Source organism: Barbatula barbatula, assembly GCF_947034865.1.
Source record: "Barbatula barbatula genome assembly, chromosome: 9".
In the NCBI taxonomy this organism is placed as follows: domain Eukaryota; kingdom Metazoa; phylum Chordata; class Actinopteri; order Cypriniformes; family Nemacheilidae; genus Barbatula; species Barbatula barbatula.
Genome location: NC_136772.1, coordinates 15575456 through 15600662, shown reverse-complemented (window position 1 = coordinate 15600662; position 25207 = coordinate 15575456). Strand labels below are relative to the sequence as shown.

The 25207-nt window shown below is 41.5% G+C and overlaps 1 protein-coding gene across 1 annotated transcript; it reads right to left on the bottom strand.

Annotated features, from left to right (window-relative positions):
* Positions 1 to 1073: 1073 nt before the first annotated feature.
* cdk5r2b (cyclin dependent kinase 5, regulatory subunit 2b (p39)) lies at positions 1074 to 3896 on the bottom strand. Its single transcript, XM_079464840.1, has one exon. It carries the CDS (start codon positions 3669 to 3671, stop codon positions 2751 to 2753), a length of 921 nt encoding a protein of 306 aa, XP_079320966.1. The 5' UTR covers positions 3672 to 3896; the 3' UTR covers positions 1074 to 2750.
* Positions 3897 to 25207: the final 21311 nt, after the last annotated feature.

Genomic DNA, 25207 nt, shown 5'->3' with positions numbered 1-25207 from the left:
AAACATTTTACATTTAATTTCCATATGTTTCATGTTCCTGTGGTTCAGTTTGTGAAATGCATACATTTAAATGTAAATAATGTTGAATACTGTTCCTTTACAAATAATAATAAGCAATAAACAATATTGTTTATATAATACTATATTATTTATGCCAAAATACAAGGAATGGCTCTTGTCAGGTGCTTGGAAGAAACTGGGTTGTATTGTTTTGATAAAGAATCGATAACTTGAAAAGAAAACAAGAAGCACAACACGTCACTATAGTCAAATAAAAATGTATCAGAGGTGTAAAGTATTTGAGTATCTTCTCTCTTTACTTTATCAGTGTGTTTTTACTTTGGAAATGTTTTACTTCCATACATTATAAGGCATAGAATGTATAATACTTTTTACTCAACTACATTAATAAGGACAGTTAAAGTTATAAAGTTACTTCCTACCTTTACTCAAGTATTCACCCAATTTCTTTACTTGATTAAAAGTAAGATAAAATCATTTTAATGTACTTAAGCATTAAAGGTAAAAAAACTGTCAAAATTTATTTTATGAAATGCAGTGGAGTAAAAATATAACAAATGTGAAGTAAACATTTCCCAAAGAAAGAATGCCTCAAAGATACTTGATATACTTGAGTAAAAAACACTCATGTACTTTACACCTCTGGTAAATACAACATTATATCACTTGTAAATAAACTTTCAATTCACTTTTGTAAATCATTCAAGGCTCATGGAATTCACAGAATCCATTCAATGTTCAACAACAAAGTACTAACACTTTGATCTCCTACCTGAGATTACCTGTTTTGGTGATCAGTAACTAGAAGGCATTAGGTAACTCACATATATCCAAGGCACCACTAAAAAAAGCCTGATGCCAGATTATGCAACAAAAAAAGGAACAAATCTTTCGGGGTAATCTTGTCAGCTGAAACAAACTGTGTAAAAACTTGTTTACAGCAGAGTTTTATCTCTGTCAGTGCTAACCAATCCAATTTATAATAAAAACATCATTAACAACTTGTAACAACTGTGACAGGTCCATACAAACGTACACATACTAATGTAGTTCATTTTACTTTAATGAAACATCCAAATATAAATAAAGCACATTAAAAAATGATTGCAAAAGAAACCACTAGAAGACGCAGCATGTATTTATGATGTATTTCTAATGTGCATTTGGCCACAAGTAGCTGGAAGACAAAACATATGAGGTTCTGCAGTGCTGAGAATGAAGACTGACAGACTGGAGGGATGACCCAGAGAAACCCTTCTCACACACTGCATCAAATACCCGCCAATGAACTCTGAGATTATTCATGTTAAGTGTTTTATTCACAAATATTTCTAGGTTTCCTCATTCCTGCTTTAGATCAATGGGACTGCTTGGAAATCCCTGTAGATCCGCCATTGCAGTTACACTGCAAACATGATTGATTCTTCTGTAAAGATTATCTAAATGAAGGCTGTGTTCCTAAAATCAAAGTGCAAAGCTTAATTTATATGTCACATAATCGTATCATCATACAACATGTGATCAGTATTATGAATAAATCCAATACATGTGTTAGGGTCCATTAAAACCAGTCAGACTGGGATTTATTTCATTCAAGCTTAAGCATTTAAAATAATGCAAAAATAAAATGAACTCCAAGCATGATCTGCTAATATTCTCCAAACCAGTATGAATCAAAACAGCAGTTTTCTTAGTGGATTGGCACGTAAGAAATGTCAGTGTTAAGACAACGTTTTACATTCAGAATGAGTGGAGACCGACGTTTATCAGTAGAGCAGCACAAATAGGTCAGCACCTTGGATAGTTCCATTCACATCATTACACATTTTGTTAACCTCCTGAGACCTTAAATGTATTGGAACAGCCATAGTTGCCACTGTTTTACACTTGGGCGTACCTTAAAGAAGATATACAAGGATAAAGTCAAACTAAAAAGAATACACTGTACATTATTATAAAATACAGTAAAATATTTTCTGGTAAAAATCTTTGTAAAAACAATTTCCCAGGTGTAGTGAACCATGACCTATATAGTACGACAAGATGAGTTTTACCATAAAATGTTTTGTTTTAACATTCCCTATTCATGACTGTGGATGAATGATTTAAATTACTAATACGCTGTATATAGGCCTACGTATATATATACGTAAATATATATATATTTACGAGCAACAGTTTTTTCTGATTTATTACTATTTTATTTACCATAGTTTAACTACATCATTGTTAAACTGTAGTAACTATAATGATATATGGTTGATTTGTGGTTCCTGTGCTTTAATGCTATACTATAGTTAAATAGTATTATAGTACAATATCGTTCATTTTCATAAGAGCTTTTATTGAGATATCAACAGATCATGCAAGGCGTGTTCTTTTCTGAAAATAGGCACACGGACATGTATAAGAGGAATTTAAATTGTAATCTCAATTATCCGATTCCTATTCCTTTAGATTCCGATCAGATTCCTAACATTCCGATTCACAATTGGAATTGATTTTCGATTCCCAACCCTATTAATTGGGGATCGTGGTTAAACAAATATGGTTAATCTTCTTAAAAGCTGTCCATAAATGTTGGCTATTAACTAGGCAAAATACAATACTGCTAAAACAATAATCAAAACTGAAATAAATATTGGTAAACCGGCTCATGTACAGCATGGTGACTACATCATTACATTCAATTCAATGGCATTGATGACAGTGCGCAGAACACAATCTCACTAGCGGTCCAGTTCACCCGCATCAGTCTTGTAATCCCCTTCGTTTTTCAAATCTTGAAAAACCTCTGTGAAAAAGTGCGGATCTATGTTAATCTGTAGCATTTTGCCACTCAGTTTATCGATGACATCCAAGGAGCGCTCCCAGAAAACGTCCTTATTCGTCTCGACCATGAAGGGTTTAAGAGGGTAAGATATCTCGTTCCCTATATAGGAATACGCCAGATACAGGCAAGTCAGAAAGGTCCCTTGGAGTTCACGCTGATTGTCAATAGCATCGGTCAGCGTTTCCCTACAGAGCAGATACACAAACACAAGGTTGGCTGGTGTGATGAACCCCTGATCCTGCCAGCCCTGCAACAAAAGAGTCCTGTCCACGTTTCGGAACCAAAGAATGACCTCGTTTGGATTGAGTTCCTTCAGTTTGAAGCATCGTTTGCACATGAATTCACCCAGACAGCGGAGCAGCTCTCCGGTGGAGGCCTGAACGATCACGCATCTCGGGGAGATGAGGGACAGACTGCTGGGCTGTTTCTGAACCGACACCAGCTGCTTTGCTTTTGGGATCACCTGATCGAGATTATCCTGACGTTGTGCGGTAACCGTAGATATGGGTACGGCAAGATGTCCATTTTTCGTTTTCCGGGCGGATGACTGTTGTGATTTCTTTAAATTATCGTGGTTCAGATGCGCAATCGCTTGACTGTCACCGTTGTTCGCTGGTAGCGGAGGCGCATTCGGATTCACTTTCTTGGCACTTGTTTTCTTAGCTGGTGCAGTCAAGAAGCGTTTAAATGTCAACGTGGAAATGATCACTGACTGCTTTTTAAGACTCTTCCCGTTGGCTTCGCACACCGATTTGCCTTCATCGTCCAGAATGGCCACTTTGCTTGATCTAGGGGATATGGAGAGAACAGTCCCCATATCTCAGCAGCGCGCTGGCGACAAAAACTGTTACTCGATGGCTTTGCGCGCACAGAGACGTCCAAATTGAGTTCGATAGTATCACAAGTGTAGTTTCATCTGATTTGTAAAATATCTTAATAAACTGTCAGGCTGACAGTCCATGAAAAATTCCAGAGCAGGCAGACACTCCCTCCTCCTCTGCAACCCATGCTTTGCTTGTATCTCTACTAGGGGGATCTGTGGTGAGCCAAACTAATATGACATCAGCCTCCTTTAAAGCGGATTATCCCATGTGGCTGTCTAATTAGCCAACATCAGAGCTACAGAATGAGACTGACAGGCTACAGGACAAATAGAAACAAATGACTATAGGTTCACATTATCACTTCATTTTTAGACGGCACGAGCCAAGTATAGCCTTGCTATTCTCAGGCAGGTTAAAATAGCATTTTCTCCTCAACATGCATTGAAATAACTCATTCAACCCAAATGAGAAAATACTAACAAAAGATTAACCGAGATAAATGTACAAATATCTTTGATTTAATCAGCCCGAAAAAAGCAATATATTTTATACAAATACGTATGCACTACATCAAGCTAAGCCTTTAAAATATGAAAAGGCTTATTTAACCTACCTGATAGATAAACAATCAAGAACAGTATAGAAGTATCTGCAGGTGACTAGTCTTTAAAGTTTCCATGAGATTAGGAAAGGAAAGCCAAATTCTTCCTAGGATTAAGTTGTTACAGTACATCGTAGATCTGGATTGCACACAACATAAACATTAGTCCATAGTAAGGTATATAGGTGACAATGCGTTTTGAGTAAATATTCAAACAGGCTCCCAATAGGTGCACTTCTGAATAGTCTACAGAGAAATGTTGTGCATCTATCAATAGTTGCATTTTCTTTATTATTGTGGAATCTGTTGAAACACTAAACACTTCTGTTAAAGCGACAGTTCATCCAGAAATACAAATTCTGTCATCATTTACTACCCTTTGGTTGTTTTAAATCGGTATAAATGTCTTTGTTGTGATGAACACAGAGAACAGTATTTGGAAGAATGCTTGTAATCGAACAGTTCTTGGCCACCATTGACTAATTGGAAAAATGACAATGGCAGTCAAAAGTGCCCCAGAACTGCTTTCCCACATTCTTCAAAATATCTTCTTTTGTGTTCGACAGAACAAAGAAATTAAAAAAACAATTTTCCCACTATGCTGGTCAGGTGGCCAAGAACTGTTTGCTTACAAGCATCTTCCAAATATCTTTCTCTGTGTTATCAGAACACAACTTAAATGTGAATAAATGAAGACAGAATTTTCTATTTTGCGTGAACTGTTATTTTAAGATTACATATGCTCCTTTGAAATCTGAAGTCACCAAAGTTCAAAACATTGTTTTGGTATGCAACACAATATATAGTGAATTATAACCACAATGTTTTCACGGTAACCTAAACAAATAATATTAAACTCTAGTGTTTATATTATTTTTCCAAACCCGAACAATTCTCTATAATCGGTCAAATACGGAGAATGTACTGTGCTGCCCATCCAGACCATATAATGAAACAATACTTAATGCAATTAAAATCTAAAATTAGTCAATTAGTCTTTGTCTGCTAGATACTGACCTCATGCTGGTTTTCCATCTGTGGCGTTGCTGAATTACAAAGAGGCTTGTCTCATCATAACATCTGGCTTGACATATAAACATTCACAAACTCCAAAGTACCTATCCCAGCAGGATATTCTCTTTAATATTTAAAGATACTACTGTTTCATAATGCACGTATAGGGGAACCAAGAAATCATTTTGGGGGTCTGCTATAAAAGTGATGACAACTAAACATACTCCAGAAAATAGGACAGAAGGAATAAGTGAGAGCCATAGGAAAACGTCATGCTGAGAGAACTAACAGCCCCTGCGGTACACCAGTCAGAGCAGCACATCTAATGAATATACTGTACAGGGAGAGGATTGTGAATAGTATAGTGAATGAAAAGAAAATGGTACTTTTCTGTCTGTTAGTCCAGTACATCTGTAGCATTAGGACGATGTCTGAATCTGAATCTACGTTGACGTTTTGAAATCAGAAGCCTCCCCAGCATACATTTCCCCTCAAAGTCAGATGAGGCCATTGGCGAGTTTGCAAATATTAAAGCAGCTCATTAGAGACGTAAATCAATGGCGTTGCATGGTAACAGCTGTGAAGCAACTATTGTGGAGGAAGCACTCACTAGACAGCCGAGGCCAAGGGCATGCTGAATACTTAGATTTACAGCCGAATTCTCTCACACATTCTTTCTCAGAGCTTTCTTTAATGAAGCCAGATGACTACATAAAGCAGTTTAAAATCAAGGCTGCTGCCCCAATACATGCATTTTATTTATAACTCTTAATTTTATGTAAGCTAAAGTCCACAGTACTTCTAGCTTCTGCTATAACTGTCTGCACTTTCTCTCCACCTTGTGGTCAGTTAAAGGAACTGCAATCTGCAAAATTTAGAACAACGTTGGGTGAGATCATCAGATTATCATGCTAATTTATACATCTACATGCAACTTTCTGTTGAAACGTATATCCAGGTGATACGTAATTTAAGTGCACGTTTTATTTAATCACAATATGTTAGGACAGAAGAGGGCACCATCTACTCATTATCAGCTGAGCAAGTGTTTGGAAGAAGTGAAAAATTGCAATGATTGGGATTGCTGATGATAGCACTTGTCAGCAACACCCTTCAGCACCTCAGGCTTATATTTAATAACCCCAGGCGAGAGCTAGCGAAATTATACACCCTCTGGTTCCTATCTCTCTAATATTCTGGTTCATGAAAGAATCCTGCTTTCAGCTGCGCGACACTGCTGCCAACAGCCAGATCTCTGAACAACTGCTGACTGTACACCCCCAGCTGTTGGGGGATGTACAGTCATTTGAAGCACAGCCATTTATTCAATTTGTCCACATTTTTGTGGAAACATTTAGAAGCACCAGCAATTTCAAAGCTGTTAAACACAAGAGAGTAAGTTGTAACTGCATCAACAATTGCATAATATTCAGTATACACAATCCTACCACAGTTTATCATAAAATCTGTTAAACGATTTGTGGGAAAGTACGTTGTATGCATGACAAAGGCATGCCGTTATTAATAAACAAAGACATTTGAACAACTCTGTGCTGCAACAAAAGCTGTGACATTGCAGACAATGTGGCCCATTACATTTTTCTCTGGCCTATAAAGCACTGCGGAAAGAATCTACCCACCTCTTTGTTGTGGGTCACATCAAAAGAAAACACAGAGATCATGTTACTGCTCTTATCACAGAGTTGTCCATCAGGACTCCAGAAAGGGCTTAGCAGCACAGCCAGGGGCAGGTGGGCGGCACAACATATCACACATACTGCAGCTGGACAAACGCTCAGATGATATAGCTATGACACACGGGCCTAAACAGAGAGAAAGAGACACAGGCACGCACAGAGAGAGAGAGAGAGAGAGAGAGAGAGAGAGAGAGAGAGAGAGAGCAAAACCCATGTTATGTAATGTAACCTCAAACAAATGTAATGTCCAATGCAGAAAAACATCATGATATCAGAAAAGTGAACATTTTTATTGTAGTTTAACAACTGTCACTGTTCCATACATGGAACACCTGAGTTTGCTTCAATATTGTGCATGGAATTTCTAGTCGAATCATGACAAACTATATGTTTTTGGAAAGGTCTAAGACTCTAAAATACAATTCTTTTTGGTGTTTTTTCAAATAATTTATTCAGGAAGAGTAATTGTTTCTTTTTTACGAAGACTGTGCTTAGATTTGTTAATGTCCTTTCACTTGTCACCGTTCCGTATACGGAACACCCATGTTTGCTTCCATATTTTTGTGATAATTCTGATCTTATTATGACAAACTATATATCGTCGGAAAGGTCTGAGACTCTACAATACATACTTTATGATTTTTTTATAAAATAAAGTATGTAGGAAATTAAATTGATGCATAAAGGACAAGAGTGTGTATCAAAAATAAATACATTCCGTGGAACACCTACATTTACATCAATACTGTGCATGTAAATTCTTATCTTATCATTACAAACTTTATATTGTTGGAAAAGCAAAATAAACTAGATTACACATTTGATCAGTGTTTAGAAGAACAATCTATTTAGGAAGATAAATGGATACATAAATGATAATTGATTCATAAATTAGTGTGCATCAAAAGCATATTATACAAAAATATTCATAAAAAATTATTGTTTTTATGTTGTTTCTGTGCTTTTATAGTTTTTAATTGTGTCTGGTATGTGGAAGAGTAAAAAAAAGCATCTCAATGTCCTTTGTGGTCAAAAATTAGTTCAAGTGTTAAAACCAATGGAAGTCTATGGGCCCCCTAAAGGATTTAGGTGGTATGGCGGCTAAAAAACTTTACAGACCCCTCAAAATTGTATGTATCATGACCAAACTTGATACAACACTTGTTGACCCTTGGGACTTTGACCTTCGGTCAAATTTTTTTAATTGTCTTTTTTATAATTTTTTATACCCTAAACCTTTTATTTATTTATTTTTTCGATAGTACTCTGTCATTTGAGAACCAGGTCGCCAACACCTGTAAGATTGCGTTTTTCCATCTTAAAAATATATCTAAATTACGTCATATGCTGTCATCATCAGATGCGGAGAAGCTTATACATGCCTTTATGACATCAAGACTAGATTACTGTAATGCACTATTAGGTGGTTGCCCTGCAGGCCTATTACAAAAACTCCAACTGGTCCAAAATGCGGCAGCTCGAGTTCTTACACGTACAAAAAAGTATGAGCATATTAGCCCGGTTCTGTCAACCTTGCACTGGTTACCTATAAAGCATCGCATAAATTTTAAAATCTTGCTTATTACCTATAAAGCCTTGCATGGTTTAGCTCCTCACTACTTGAGAGAACTTCTAACGTATTATAGTCCATCACGTGCACTACGCTCTCAGGAGTCAGGTCAGTTGGTAATACCTAGAATTTCAAAATCAAGTGCAGGCGGCAGATCCTTTTCTTATCTAGCGCCTAAACTTTGGAACAGTCTTCCCTGCAATATCCGGGAGGCGGACACACTCTGTCAGTTTAAATCTAGACTAAAGACGCATCTTTTTAATCTTGCATACACTACATTATCATAATATATGTATTTCAAAGATCTAGGCTGCACTAGTTAGATCAACCGGAACCAGGGACACTTCCAATAACAACTGATGCATTTGTTGCATCAAAGAGTGCAGAACAGTACTCTACTCTCAGCCAGTCTTGTCTCATTGTTCCAAGGTTACAAGAGCGGAGCTGGCAGGGTCGCAATCCATTCCTAGACCTGACAAATGCTGGACGAAGGAAATGACGTCCCTACAAAACTTCAGCCACTATTAGATTATTAATGATAATTTTAAATCTATTTTTTTTTTATTTTGCCTTGTTGTGCAAGCACTGTTGAGCTTGTGCAGAGGCAGCAGTTTTTGCCAGAGGGGAACTGGAATCCCCTGGTTAGGCCTGGTCTCCCTCTGAGGTTTTTTTTCTCCTCCAATGGAGTTTTGGGTTCCTCGCCACCGTTTGCATACTTTTTTGCACTGTTTTGCCTGGCCGGGGGGGCTGCTAGAATTTGGTAGTCTTATTTAATTAACACTGCATATAGGAATTTATTGTGTGTCTGATATTTGACCTGTGTTTTGAATTCCATAACCTTTTATGTTTTACTTATAGTCATTTTTTCTTGTACAGCTGCTTTGTAACAATGAAAATTGTAAAAAGCGCTATATAAATAAAGCTGACTTGACTTGACTTACAATAAACATAACAAAATCCCTTTCCAAAAATAATTTTTTTGGTGTGATTTTTTTAGGACTAGTCTTCTAATTGTCTTCTTTCAAACGAGACCAACAGTAGGTCTTTATTCCAAAGATTTCATGAGTTACAGGCATTTTAGTTCCAACAGTGCGTTTTCATGTGAATGCTCAAAAAGGGCCCTGACGTGGAACAGGTTAATGGACAAACAGAAATGGTGTCTAGTGATAGCTATTACAACAAAACAAAAATGCATAATGGCAGTCGAATTGAGTGAAGTTCAAACATCACTGGTTAATACAAACAAAAGCTGTATGCCGAACGAGACACTGACTGAGATGAGTTCTGGCGAACACAGACACACCTGCCTTTGATCAAAGCTGCTTGAAAGCCACGCGCAGTGCGGGCAATCCTTTCAGTCAAGCAAACCCGACACTATATTGAACTGGGCGGGTATCGTTTGAAATACCTTTTCGTTTTAATCTGGAGCTGAATAAAATCTGACGTTCCCTTTCTGTCGGTCTCTCGACGTTGTGTCGAAGCCGACAGATGGGGTTCGCCCTTGAGAACCAATCGTCTCTGACTATTTTGAAAAGGCCAATGAAAATTGGCGAATGAAATTTGCATGCCGGGCTCCGCCCCCGGAAATCCGGGTATAAAAGGGGAGCCGGCGTGCCCATTCAATCACCTTTTGTTCTTCGGAGCCTTCGCATCGAATGACGACTACTACAGCTGAATTCTTGACGTGGTGCAGCGGATTGTCCCTTCCAGCGATCACCCCCCCGGCGTTTCAGCAGTTCCAGAGGTGTTTTCTGAAAGAGATATTTCCTAAAAGAGCAAATTTCTCAGCGTGGCATGTCCCGCTGCTCTCGTGGTTGCGGTTCCCTCATTGAGGAGGGGGGACGGACACGATGCTTGCGTCAGGTGTTTGGGGGTCCAACACGCTGAGGCAGCCTTCGTGGAGTCATCCTGCCCGCACTGCGGGCGGATGGCGATACAGACGTTGCGGTCACGGGTGGCTGCGCTCTTTCGAGAGCCAGCCACCACCTCGTCTGCTTCCCGCTCTGCGACCGCGGTGGCCATGTGCCTTTACGAAGGTCGTGGAAGCCGCCCTCACTCCCCTCAGGGAGAGAGGTGTGCGGGTACTCAACTATCTCGACGACTGGCTTATCTTAGCGCACTCGCGAGAACTGTTGTGTACACACAGGGATCTGGTGCTCCGGCACTTAGACCGTTTGGGGTTACGGGTCAACCGAGAGAAGAGCCAACTCTCCCCTGCGCAGAGTTCCTTTTTTCTCGGTATGGAACTCGACTCTGTCTCCATGACGGCGCGGCTCACGGCAGAGCGCGCACAGTCAGTGCTGAACAGCCTGAAACTCTTCAAGCAGCAACCAGCGGTCCCCCTGAAACTTTTTCAGAGGCTCCTGGGCCACATGTCGTCCTTGGCGGGGGTAATTCCCCTCGGGTTGATGCACATGAGACCGCTGCAGCACTGGCTACAGAGACGAGTTCCCTGGAGAGCGTGGCACGCAGGCAGGAGGTTGATCGTCATTTCACCTCTCTGCCGTCGTATCCTAACCCCGTGGTCATCAGTGACCTTTCTACGGGCTGGCGTCCCCATGGGGCAGGTCCCGAGGCGCGTCGTGGTAACGACCGACGCCTCCTTACGGGGTTGGGGTGCGGTGTGCAAGGGGCACACAGTGTCGGGTCTCTGGACGGAGTCCCAGCTGTGTTGGCACATCAACCACCTAGAGTTGTTAGCTGTTCTGTTGGCACTGAGGGGACTACGGTCCCTCGTGCAGGGCCAGCACGTACTGGTCCGATCAGACAGCACGACTGCCGTAGCGTATATCAACCACCAGGGGGTATACGCTCACGACAGTTAACGCAACTTGCCCGACGCCTCCTCCTGTGGAGTCAGCAGGTGACAAAGTCTCTGCATGCCACTCACATACTGGGCGACCTGAACCAGACAGCCGATGCGCTCTCTCGTCAGTCGACGCCCCGTGGAGAGTGGCGACTTCACCCCCGTGCGGTCCAGCTTATTTGGGTGCAGTTCGGGCGGGCACAGGTGGACCTGTTTTTCTCCCTGGACACCACCGATTGCCCGCTTTGGTACTCCCTGACCGAGGGCCCCCTCGGCACGGATGCCCTAGCGCACAGCTGGCCACGGGACAAGTGGAAGTACGCCTTCCCCCCAGTGAGCCTCATTGCACAGGTCCTGTGCAAGGTCAGGGAAGAGGAGCATCAAGTGGTACTAGTTGCGCCGTACTGGCCCAACCGGACTTGGTTCTCGGAGCTAATGCTTCTGACGACAACTCCCCCCTGGCCAATTCCCCTGACGAAGGATCTTCTCTCGCAGGGGAAGGGCATGTTGCGGCACCCGAGACCAGACCTCTGGAACCTCCACGTCTGGCTCCTGGATGGGACGAGGAGACCGCGGGGGGTAGACCATCACTCAGGCTAGGGCACCTGCCACGATGCGGCTGTACGCCTTTAAGTGGCGCCTCTTCTCGTCTTGGTGTTCTTCTTGCAGAGAAGACCCACGGATTTGCTCGGTCAGGCACGTGCTGTCCTTCCTGCAGGAGAGGTTGGAGAGTAAGCTCTCTCCGTCCACACTGAAAGTGTATGTAGCCGCTATCGCCGCTCATCACGAACCAGTTGCTGGAAAACCTTTAGGGCAGCATGACCTGATCATCAGGTTCCTCAGGGGCGCGAGGAGGCTTAACCCACCTCAACCGCGCTCCGTACCCTCTTGGGACCTCAATGTGGTCCTGGCGGGCCTTCGGAGGCCTCCCTTCGAGCCCCTCGGAGAGACCGATCTTTCTCGTCTCACAATGAAGATGGCTCTCCTGACGGCGCTCGCCTCCATCAAGAGGGTGGGGGATCTGCAAGCATTTTCCGTGTCCACAGAGTGCTTAAATTTCGGGCCCGGTGATTCTCACGTGATCCTGAGACCTCGGCCCGGCTACGTGCCCAAGGTTCCCACCACTCCCTTCCGGGACCAGGTGGTGACCTTGCAGGCGCTCCCCATCGGGGAGGAAGACCCAACCCCGTCCGTGTTGTGTCCAGTACGCGCCTTGCGCCTCTACGTGGACCGCACACAGAGTTTCAGAGGCTCTGAGCAGCTCTTTGTTTGTTTTGGAGGTCAGCAGAAGGGGAAAGCTGTCTCCAAACAGAGACTGGCGCACTGGATCGTGGACGCCGTCACGACGGCGTACCGATCTCAGGATTGCCCGTGCCCGCTGGCAGTGAGGGCACACTCCACCAGGGGTGTTGCCTCCTCGTGGGCACTGGCTCGGGGCGCCTCTCTGGCAGACATATGCAGAGCTGCGGGTTGGGCTACGCCCCACACATTCGCAAGGTTCTACAACCTCCGCGTGGACCCGGTGTCAGCTCGAGTCCTGCAGGATAACACCAGGTAAGACCGGCGACCGGCAGGGCGAACGCCTGCGACGAGCGCCAGCCCCCCTCTTTAGGTGGGTCAGTGCGCACTCGCCTGCCTCCCTTCTTTCCCCTCGGGCGAAGAATAGGCATTCCATCCATCACTAAGCACTCAAGGCAGCGGCTGGGCGGAGCAGCCTGCCACCTTTGGCGGGTACAAGTTGAGTTATCAACGTGTGACTCTAACCGACCTCAGTGCTCCAGACGTGGTAACCCCCCAGCAGGGTGGTTCCATCTGAGATTCCGTCATGAGTCGTTCCCCCCGGAACCCATGACCTTCCCCGGGTGGGCATCCACCCTGCGGATTCTCGCACATACCTCCCATGAGTTCTTCCCTACCGGTAAGACCATGCTGTTTCTCCACTGTATTCCCCCCCGAGGGTGGGAAGTGGTCTCCGTAGCGCACCTCCCCCTTGAGGGAATAGCGCTTACCCAGTGGCCTATGGCCGGACGGCTCTCGCCAATGGGGCCGTCTGAGTTGACAGAGGGCAGGGGCTACCCATCTTTTCTGAAAGCTCTGGGTCCCCCTGTCTACCTACTGGAAGGTTACAATCTCGCGAGAGCGCTACGTCTGACTCGCCTAGGCTGGTCAACGTCGCTTCGCTGGAGATTGTGACGCGGCTATTGCCGTGGCGTTTTCAATAGGAACCCCATCTGTCGGCTTCGACACAACGTCGAGAGACCGACAGAAAGGGAACGTCTCGGTTACGTATGTAACCTCTGTTCCCTGATGGAGGGAACAAGACGTTGTGTCCTTCTTGCCACGACAATAGCCGTCCGCTGCAGCAGTCACGAAATGCCCTCAGGCTCCTCAGCACAAAAGGTGAATGAATGGGCACGCCGGCTCCCCTTTTATACCCGGATTTCCGGGGGCGGAGCCCGGCATGCAAATTTCATTCGCCAATTTTCATTGGCCTTTTCAAAATAGTCCGAGACGATTGGTTCTCAAGGGCGAACCCCATCTGTCGGCTTCGACACAACGTCTTGTTCCCTCCATCAGGGAACAGAGGTAACATACGTAACCGAGACGGTATCTGCTTTAACATAAAGGAAGTAAATGACAACCATAATCTCCCCTGTTAATAGCCTATAAGAAAAATAAGTATCACAAAATAAATAAATAATAAATGAATTACTTAAAAGTAATAAAAACATAAAATAAAATAAAGCAATGTCCCATCCTTCCATTACGTGTTTAAAAGAACCAAGTTACTTTCGGGGAAATTTGGCAAAAGAATATAAAAAAACTATGGAATTTGTAGCCACTTGATATTTGTTTCGACTGATGTATATCAAAACTTTATTATATTATTTGTTTAACAGGCCATAAAAAAGCTTTGCTTCCTCTAAAAAATGCCATCCACAACCACTGACGTGCAGAAGGTCTTACGAGTTTAGAACAACATGAGAGTGAGTAATGATAATTTCTTCGGTAAACTATTCATGCTACATGACTTTTCAGGAATTTCAAACAGTTTAGCCTAATATTTCTGAAGACACTATGCGGAATTTTGTGTTTATAAACTCACAATAAATCTAAACGTCTTTCAGAGGCTCCGTGCAAAGAAGATGACACTAGAGGCATTAACAGAACTGTCTCCACTGATGAGTTCTTGGTGATGGTCCTTTGGCTGGTTGGGTGTAGGTGAGGCAGAGTGAGACCCCCCAGCTTGTGCTGTATTTATGAGTTCCTGTCTCACAGTCTTACTACTCACCATGGAATAAACTTTCAACAGCTTAGCCACCTCAAGTGAGGGCTGTTCCCTCATTTTTGAAGGCCTCTAAATCTGGGATTTTCCTGACAGCATGTTGGAAAAGCAAGGTCAAGAAGTTCAACAACAGATGTTAAGGGGCTTTAGAGAAGTGTTTCAACTGTAGAGAATGGACTTTCCTTCCATCACTCATTTCTGATGGCTGTAACAGGTCTCATTCACAGCTCAAAAATCATTCTTTCAAATTCATTGTTTTGGTATAACTGTTTAAAAAAAATCAGATCAATTTGTAATTATGGGCCTATGCATGAAATTCTATGAATCATATTTTAACTATACATCAACTAATGATATGTAGTGTAGATATATTTGATAATGTTATTAAAAAAGGTTATTATAACGTTATATAATACAATTATGGGTGATTTTTAAATTAGAGCCATTCCATTCATTATGATCATAAAGGAGACGACTGTATTGATTTTCACCAGCAGAGGGCGTTATTGTCTGTTTATGGCAACCATAAGCTTGCGTTCTATATATCAGACAGCACAGGCCATGTGTTTGGGGACAGCGTCATGCTGAATGCTGCGCTAGTGCCAGAATCAACAGACGGCTCTGATTCCATCTAAGTAATGTGGCTCATGAAAGGCCAGACCCCTGAGATAAATCCATTACACACAACTCCTGTTGTCACTGTCCTACCTCTCACCGGCTTCATAAAATAAACCTTAAAATCTTCCTCTCCCAGGGCTGGGAAACTCACTCGGACGTCCGATCAGCCAGAGAAATGTTCAACGCTTCATTTCAGGGCAAATGTATAAATACGTTTATAAGATCATCACTTGGTGTCCTGTGGTCTTTTATGACACCAATGAATGACAAAGTGAGGGTGAGAGACACAGTGAGCAGATTCCTGCGCCCCAGGCCCATTTATCAGCACGTTTGAAGTACCAGATTGACACGGAACCCACATGAAGCAAAACAAAGTGTGGCCAGGAGTAGGTCATCGGCAAGGAATCACGGTTGCGTTCCGATGCTACTCTTATTTTATGTCAAAAATATGTTCTTAGGATGTTACCGTGGATAAAAAAATATCAGCTAAATTGTCAATTAGTAAATTATTTACAAAAACAATATGGGCGAGATCAACCAGGTTTCGTCATTCCTGTTAACAGGTGGTAAAATCAGACCCTGTATTGGTGCTGGCCTAACACTGAGTTCTCTCACTGCCACAGAGGGAAGACTCATTCCCTGGTCCGCAAAGTACTTGAGACACCTGGTCCAAAATCAACAGCACATGTTTAAAGCACCAGCATCACCCCCTGTTCCATGCTGGGCAATGATGTCACCTGAGCCTGCCATAGCGCAACACTATGGCTTGTCAAATTAAAGAGAAAACCACAAAGAAGCATACCCTTTGGAACGCGACGAGGCCTTTCTGTTTTCCTTCTGGGAAATGGAGATTGTGTGTCGGGAGGCTAGTTTCCAGATTCCACCTGCTGCCAAGCTTTAATGGCGTGATAAACAAAGAGAAATCGTTAGAGCGCATTAAAAACACGGTCTGTAACTCGCATGTGACTCAGGTTTATGAGAAACACACAGATCCTCTCTCTAAAAGCAAAGAACTGAGACTGTTTATACAGTTTATATATCGTTTTACAATTTATACAGGGCACTAAAGCGGAGAAACGGCAACCTTGTAAAGAATTTTCATTAAGCATCCTTAAAGCCATTGCAGCTAAATTTAAAATAAACTTTCATGACAGAGCAGCTATATTATTAAGTCATAAAACAGCCTATATAAACTATAAAATAAGGCCCTGAAAAGTTTCCATTGGGTGGCATTCATTTATTTGACAAAGAACGCCTGGTCCCGTCACTGAGATCTGGGTGTCCATATGGTTGACAAGCATGGTTTTCTTTCTTTTATTGACACAATTTCTGTTGAAATAGAAAGTTTTGACTGGATATTTTGCATGTCTTGTCCCCTTTTTTAGTTTAAAGCCATAACTATTACTTTCGACTTGCTTGTTTTCTACAAATCTTTAGACAGTGGAACATTCACATAGAGTGCAAGTGATTGAACAAAAATGTTGATTTTGTTCATTTTTGATCACATTTTAAATGTTTGCATCACTATTTCAATATTGTTTGAATAGTACTCTGTAGCTGGCCACAAAGCCCAAACTAGTTGGGAAAACTCGTTTCAGTTAATCAGTTACATCAAATGGTTTGAGTGATGATGTTTGAGTGATGATGACTGGGTTCAAGTTCTAGCTTTTAGCAAGATCCCAGAAAGTGATGCAATATAGGAGATTGCTAAGGCACCTCCCACAACCTAGGCATAAGAACCACTCTTCTGAAGGATGGTAACCCCAAATCTCAGAAATACAACAAACTCTTTTAAATATCCAAGATAAATGAACATTCATCATTAACAAGGCTTTATCCTGTCTGAAAACGCATAGAATAACACTTAATTTCTAAATGTACTTTTCTAATGCAGTCTCACGCAAAGCTTGCTGGTGTAACATTATGGACTCTTTGTTGGTTCTGTTTTCCTTGGTTCTGTTTGCCCTGTCTTGTTTTACCTATGCTGTGTCCCAATTTGCATACTATCCGTCCTAAATAGTATTCGAAAATAGAATGAATATGTCCCTAATCATAGTATGCTGAAATGAGTATTCTCAAGGTACTCGGATGGTCTACTGTTTCCGGTGAAAATTCGGTGTGAATCCATGGACACTGATTACCCACAACTCACCGCGAGAGGGAGTTAAGAGATGCTACACTGCATTTCAAATAAAAATAAAAGATGCTTCGCTAAATTAATACATGTAAGTATGAAGTTAAAATTACATAAAAAATTATAAATCAATAAATACTTAAAAACAATCAAGAGATGTATTTTGATGTTCGTGACAGTCGTCTAGGCTTCTGTTTCACGTTAATGTCCCAGTGCGTGCATACAATTTTGCTACGCACTAAAATGTATATACTTTTGCAAAGCAAAACAGTTCATACTTTAAGGGAATAGTATATTGGGACACAGCACTGTCTGTTCCACGGTCTGTTCATTAGTCATTAGATTCACCTGTGTTCATTCGGTTACTCATTAGTCTTGTTCTGTTCAGTCCCTTGCCGGTTTTCGAACGTCTTCTTTGTTGTGGACTTTCTGAATAAACTCTTGTTGTGGATAACCTTAGTCTTCATGTGCATTGTTTATATAGCATTCCGTGACAGAAAAATCATCTGTTAAGTAAGTCTATTAAGCAGCATTTTTTTCTCCCCCCTTTCTTTTGGTTAAAATGTTTTCTCCCGAATGGTTTCCCCAGCCGTCCAGCACCTCTTTTTGGATCAGGGAGACCGTTCACTGGAGGACCACACCAGGGATTTTTAGATCCCAGCGAATAGTCTCTCTGAGGAATTCACCGTTTTTGTGGAGTGGGTGCTGGAGAGTAATGGACCTTCTGAGGACATCTCCAGCCCCACTCCCAACCCAGAGATCATCACCCTGCTGCATGGAGCGTCAGCCGGAGCCCACCACAGATGGCGAGCCTTAGCCCCCCGCGACACAAGCACCAGCACGTGAGCCTTTGAAAGCCCGTCATCACCTAGGAGCCTGAGCCTAATAACGCATCTGACCAGGTGCGTAAGCCGGCAACGCCGAACATTGCCCTGGGTGTCTTGGTGATGATCCTTCAGCCAGCATCTCATCGCCAGTCTTAAAGAAGGTTCTGCCCAACCTCCCACGCCCTCCTCGTCTCTCTTTGCCAGCCTGTTCATCAGCCCTGGGTCTGCTGGCATCTGGAGACACCTCTGCTCACCCTCTGCACGCCAGTGCCATTGGGTGAGATGAGCTTCGGGATCTCCTGCCGCCAGCTACCTCAGGGATGGAATATCCCATGTCTCTGCATGGCTCTCCGACCCAGCGGCTCCACCTAACGACACACCTGATGACTGTGTTCATTTCGTAACTCCTTAGTATTGTTATGTATACCTGCTGTTTTGGTCATTCCTATGCTGGTTTTTGTTTCTGTTGCTGTTTCCTTTGTGAATGAACTCTTGTTGTGGATTAACTTCGTCTTCGTGCACATTGTATATACAGCATTCTGTGACAGCTGGGAACTAATAATCATTATCAAAGAATCATGTTACAATCATGAATCAAGAATAAATAAGTTTAATGAACTCAAAAGTAAGAATTGGTTACAGGGATTCAAAATATTAAAGTTTACAATACTTTAACTATTTAATTACTTTGAACATTCAGGTTTATTAAAACAAATTAAACACATATTTTAATAGTTCCCCAACAGAGGGAAACACAGGATCCAAATCAATCCTGTGCCAATCCAAATCTGCAATGCCCTACCGATGACATTAGTCGTGTTATTCATCCATTAAATCTGCCCTTCTACAGCAGAGACACCTGAAGAACAGATATATACTGTAGCCATTCTCCCTATCAAAACATGATCCATGTCAAAAATACAATATTAAATAAACCCAATAATTTCAGCATCTATTACCATGTATGTGAAAAATGTGGCGATGGAGCTCTAAGCTACTGCTAATGTGGCTGCTGTTATTTCAGAGGGACCCGGAGGAGTATTTAGGCAGCTGCCGAGGCCTCCAGCCCAGCCCTGGTATCATCTCCCCATCAGGCGCTCCTTGAAGTGGTTTTATAAGACATGACGAGGGAGCTTAGGCCGAAAGTGATCAGCGGGCGACGCACATCTGAAACCCATTTCCCACAATTAAAGGGGAGAGACTATCAGCTCTAAACATCGCCTGTTTCCACGGTAATCGCTTCAAACATTCACCTCACACAAATTCCCATAAACAGTGACAGAACATTTCCAAATATATTTGTTTAGAGAAAAAACAGAGTGACCATTCCAGAAGGACCCGAGGAGGGGTTCTGTGGATCAATACAGGTCTGTTTTTTGACAGCGCTTGTGAGAGCGGTCCCAGCATCCACACCTGGGGTGGAACAGCTTTCTGTATTCAATGGCATGAGTGTGTTTGTACTTTCCACTTCGATCTCCGCACTGATCGCTTATTTTGGATGCTCATCAGACTTCAAACACAATAAAACAAATACCAGACATGCAGCGAGTGGTATGGCTGACCTGATTGCTATCAGAAACTGCAATCAGGCCAACTTGAAAATGCATTGTTATAATTCCAACACGCGAAGAGATAGTAAACAACTTTGACTGGGTATTGTTTGGTTCACTGCTCTTCATGCTCAAGTCTATAACCGCTTTGACTCTAAGCATATAAGCTTTTGAAGACAATTCTGTCATGATGGGCTTGTGAGATGGAGAAAAGTATATCCATAAGTTCTACTGCAGTTATAACTCTTGAGACTGTTGGAAATGAGCATACTGTGCTTCCTGCATCAAAGTAAAGTTTTACACAGTTTGTGACAATTTCTTTGACTTCTGTGATGCAGTTGTTGTCTGTGTTTGGTCCGTATTAAGGTGTTTACTTTTGCAAATGGGTGCATAATTTGTCATTATGAGGAGGGGGTGATTAAGACCTCACATTACACAAAAGATTCATTATGTAATATTACATGATGTTTAACTAACAAAGTTCGGAGGGAGCACGGGCGGATAATCAACCATGTTTAATCATGTTTGCTATCAGCAATCTTTGCATCTACCTTATCAGCTCAAGAGAAAACCACTATAAATAGACAAAGCTGTCTTACCTGCATTCTCTCTACAGTATCCAAGCATCCCTCCACCAACCCCGGCTCCTCACCACAAGCCCGTATTCTCCTGCAGGACAACGGGGGGAGCCCTCTGGGTTTGGGCTATAACCAGTCCCAGAGCCCTCTCCCTAGAAAGGGGGAAAGTAGGCCTACCCTGGTTCGGAACAAACTGCCGGGCTCAGAGCCGTCTCCCCGGACAGCGCACCAAAATATGGATACCTTTTAACCTGCATTATTATCTGCATAGGCGAACTCGTGGAATTAGAAAATAGCATGTTAAATTACTCATTAACCCACTCAAAGCCCATTACTCTTATTGTGTATAAATTTGAATATGTAGTGACAATTCCATTCAGAAAATGCCTCACAATACTGTGTGCATGGCGCACTTCAGAATGGATAATCAGTTTCGGATCTCTGTGAAGTTGGCTAAAGGACTTTTTCTTTTTTAATTTAATGAAACAGAACAGGGCCCCCCAAGTTTAACAATTCAATCACTGGATCAAACTTGTGCTTCTATAAACAAAAACATGAACTAAACCAATCTGACATGAAAATCACAGAAGTGATTAAATTCATCCGTATTGTTCCGATTATTTCGATACAACATATTTTATGCTCCAGGGCATGTGGGATTGTAAAATTGAGCTGTGCCAGAATATTAGGCAAAGGAATATTATTGAGGATCGCTCGGGTCAAGAGATGAACTCAGCAAGAGGCTTTAGCTCAGTCATATGAAACAGATTTCCCTGTGGTCAGACATGCTCTCCTCGGTGGAGGGCAGATGTCTCTGTGGACTCATCCACTTGATACAGAGAAACAGAAATGTCAAAAGCAAAAATGTCATAGGCAGATGACCCAGGTTCATATTTGGGGCTAATTCTACCTATAAGCTTCTTACAAATGTTAAGCAGAAGCCGTTCCTCAGATGTCATTTGATACTGTGATAAGCTCGAAAGATGCTGATAGGATTCCGAACTATGGTTGCCAATACCACTAATACACTTACATGCAAGGATTTCCAAGGCCTGAGAGCTATGAACTAAAGTTTTTTGTGAACTTGATATGTTAGCTCTTCTGCATTATGTACACTGTAAAAATAATAAATAGGGCACAATATGCTGTATTAATATGAAGGGATTTATTCGTATTTATTTTTACAGCACTGCTTTGCATTGTGTTTTAGGGTTAAAGGAAATGTATAAAGTCCTGGCAGAAAATGACCAATGTATCTCTTGTCATGAATGGGTATGAAATGGGTATGGAATTAGTAGGCCTATGCCTTTTTATTTTAAATCACAAATTACAATTTTAAAAGATGTAGTGTGGCACTATGGTGGCTGACACAGAACTTAGACACATTTACGAAACACATTCTGTAGAACAGATTGTCTGTTTAGTGATGTAGACACAACATGGCGTGTATGTAGATAGAAATCATATGTAGATAGCTCATTCTAAGTTAATAAAAACATAACTCTTTGTTATTATGTAAGGTCTTTATACACCTCTGAAGACAATATGTATATTATATTGCATTTCTGCCAATAGATCATCTAAAAAATCACCTTTAATGGTTAAGATTAGCTAAACGATTTAAACATAGTCCCCTGTGTGTATGCACTATGTATGTATAATTAGGGATTTGTGCCGCCACAATGTGCTTTGTTTGTTAAAGTGACAGTTTTCTTTATTTACATTCTAAATGTAGGCCTATTTCATGTACATGTTATACATTTACCAATATATAATATAGATAGATATATCAAATGTTTCAAGTGCAGTATAAACGAGCAATTATTCTCCAAGCAGAGTGAAAACAAACCATATAAAATTAAAAGCTGATAATAATACTTTATACTTTTAAAGATTCACATTTTGTTATGGATAAACATGTCTTTTGCATGAAAGTAAAAAATGGCCTTAATGTCATAAGGCTACATTCCTGAGATCCCGTTCACACCTAAGCGACTCAATAAGCCATTGTTGCTGTTCTTAGAGAGCAGCGGTATATGCCAGCATTAGCCTATAAACTGGCCAGCACTGTAAGGCAATATAAGTATCTCAGCGAGAGTCTGCTAGTCTCATCCATCTCTGTCCACCAGCATTGTCCGCCTGCTGGCTGGAGCTGCATCTGGTGTCACTGTCTCCAGGAGAGCCTGCCTGCAGCCTAATAAACATACTAATCATTAACACAGGCCGCTTTAGCCAAAAGTATTACACTCCCACAGCTGCCCAGAGCTTTAAAGATCAACATAAATCTGTCCTGTGAGAACCGAGAAGAGGACACGCTCTCTAGTGGGCACAGGGAAAAGGGCATTTGTTTGGGGGTGTGTTGGGTACGGCTGCCGTTACCATGCTGTGACTGCTGATGGGAACAAACGTAACCTTTTAGAGTTAGGTGCCTCGTCGGGCCATATGGTTTTATGTGTTTATGCTTACATTCAACTTTCCAATGAGTTACCAAGCCTATCTGTTCCAGACCAAAAATTTGGAATGATACATGTCATTAAAATACATGCAGATGCTCCAGATGTTGATTATTTTTTTGCTGGACTACTATGAAAATGGGTCAAGGGTAATGCAACATTTTGCCCCGCTGAGAATTACTTGACTCTTTACCATTACTTAATTATGCTATGTATTTTGCCATCCTGTCCCATGATGTGCAGCCAAAATCAAATTACGAGGAATTCATTGTAGATGCACAGAAGGAAAAAAACAGGAGAATAAAAGCGCACCGAGACACAGGAGATCATTAACAAAATGGTCAGGTGGATGTTGGTCTGAAGGTACCTGAAGGCAAAAACATCAAATCATTGCAAATTTTCCCCATTGGAAAGAAAAATCATCTTGTTAAATATATCTCTTTAATATGTCAATTGTTACTTCTGGACAATGTAATGATATTATAATACGTGGTGAGCAGATTTAGATGCAACAAAATATTTGCATTAGAGAGGACTGAATATTTGACAGTCAGGTAAAATTTTGTTTACATTTCTAGAAATTAATAAAAAAAGAAATTAGGATCTACAGTAAGCAATCATACAGTATATTCATTTAAAAGTGTGTCTGTACGAAATCATTCACAGACTTGTGTCTCTAATGTTTGTATGAAGATCTTACTATTAAATAAAATGTAAATGAGATTTGAAGATTTGAAGATATTACTAATCTTGTAGATTATATTTATCTTTCCGTCAATGTTTCCTCCCTTTCTGGTGAGCCTTTTCTCAATTTCATAGCTTCGATTAAACATTCATATTCGGTTTCACTGCTTTGTATATTTTTATTTAATCAAATTTATGCCACTCACTGTATATTTAAGAGCAAGACTACTTGCAAAATCTCACTTTAAGACCATTGCTCCAAAGGACAGGTAAAATGTTTTTTTTTTTGCATGTAGTGGTCTTTATGTCCTGTAGAGGGGGCACTGCTCTGAAATCAAACGAATGATGCTGAAACCCACCTGCCAGCCAGATGTCATTGGGCTTGCATTACATGATTCATAGAGCTTTTGTTTTCGTATTCTCTTTCTGCCCTAACCGCTGGTGGTATTTTTTTTACCCTGATGTATGTTTACAGTAGCGTATGAACCTTGAAGGAGGTGAGGTAAGGTGAGGGAAACATTTCATGACAGGACAGCTTTGGGGAGTCCCGCATACGTCCCTTACTCATCAAGTTCTCCATACCTTTAAACCTTACTTACCTATCACCTACAGGTTCTAGGGATTGTTTTATATCCTTTGGCACAAACTCTATGCTTGAAATAGCTTTTACAGATAGCTTTATTTCACACCCAAACTGAATTTGGAGTTGATCTAAGTTTTGATGTTATTTTCTTATTTTCTTACATGAACATTGATAACCGAATATGTACACTTTTACATTTTTCAGCAGGTTGTCTGTAATTTACTGGAGATTTCTACAAAACTACAGCAAAGTTTTACAGTGTAGGGTAATGGTTAGTCCTGCTAACCTGTAGAGGCGAATGCCTGTAGAGGTGAAAAACTGTTATGTTCTAGTTGGTTGAAGCACAAAGAACAGGCTTAGCGTAATTATCTGATGTTTTCTAACAGAGGCAGTACACAGGCTTTGAAGAGAGGCAGGGTAATCCAAGGGTAATCTAACATCCAGCTAGAAGGCAAGTGTTGTACTGTACACTATAATTGCTTGCTTACTGTCAAGGAAACATGCCAAACAATTCTAACTTAATTATCTGTGTTATGAAGTCACTTGAAGTTTCCTGAAGTTCTGTGTTGTTTGCTTGGAAGCCAGGTTTATAGTTTTATAGCAGAAATGAAGCTTAAATGAATAGACTGTTTACACCACAATGTTTTTGAGACCATCACGTTTTGGGCCATACATATTAGTATTGCGATTGTTAGTCAGCACGGGTGTAATGTTACACAGCATTTATGAAAAGGATTTATGCTAATGCACATTTTTGGTGCGAGTCAAAAGAGCAAAAAAAAACATGGTAAAGTAAAGCAGAGTGCGGCCGTCAAAAGTATTTCTGCAGCTGGTAAACAGAACATGCGCATGTTCTCTTGTGTATTTTGAGATTTCACTAGATTCTCAGATATTAAACATTCAAATGAATGAGTCCATGGCAGTTTTTATTTACACAACCACAATCTGGCAGGGCTAGAAAGAAGCAACCCTGTCCCTATGAAAGGAACGGTCTTTAATATTTGTCGAGAAAGCCGCAGCGAGGGTGTTTCCTCCGCATTGGTGCCCAGCTGTGGTGACTGCATCCTACAGTATAGGCTCTTTGATCCTTTAGCCGGATTCCCTGGTAAAGCTGAACTTCCCTACTCC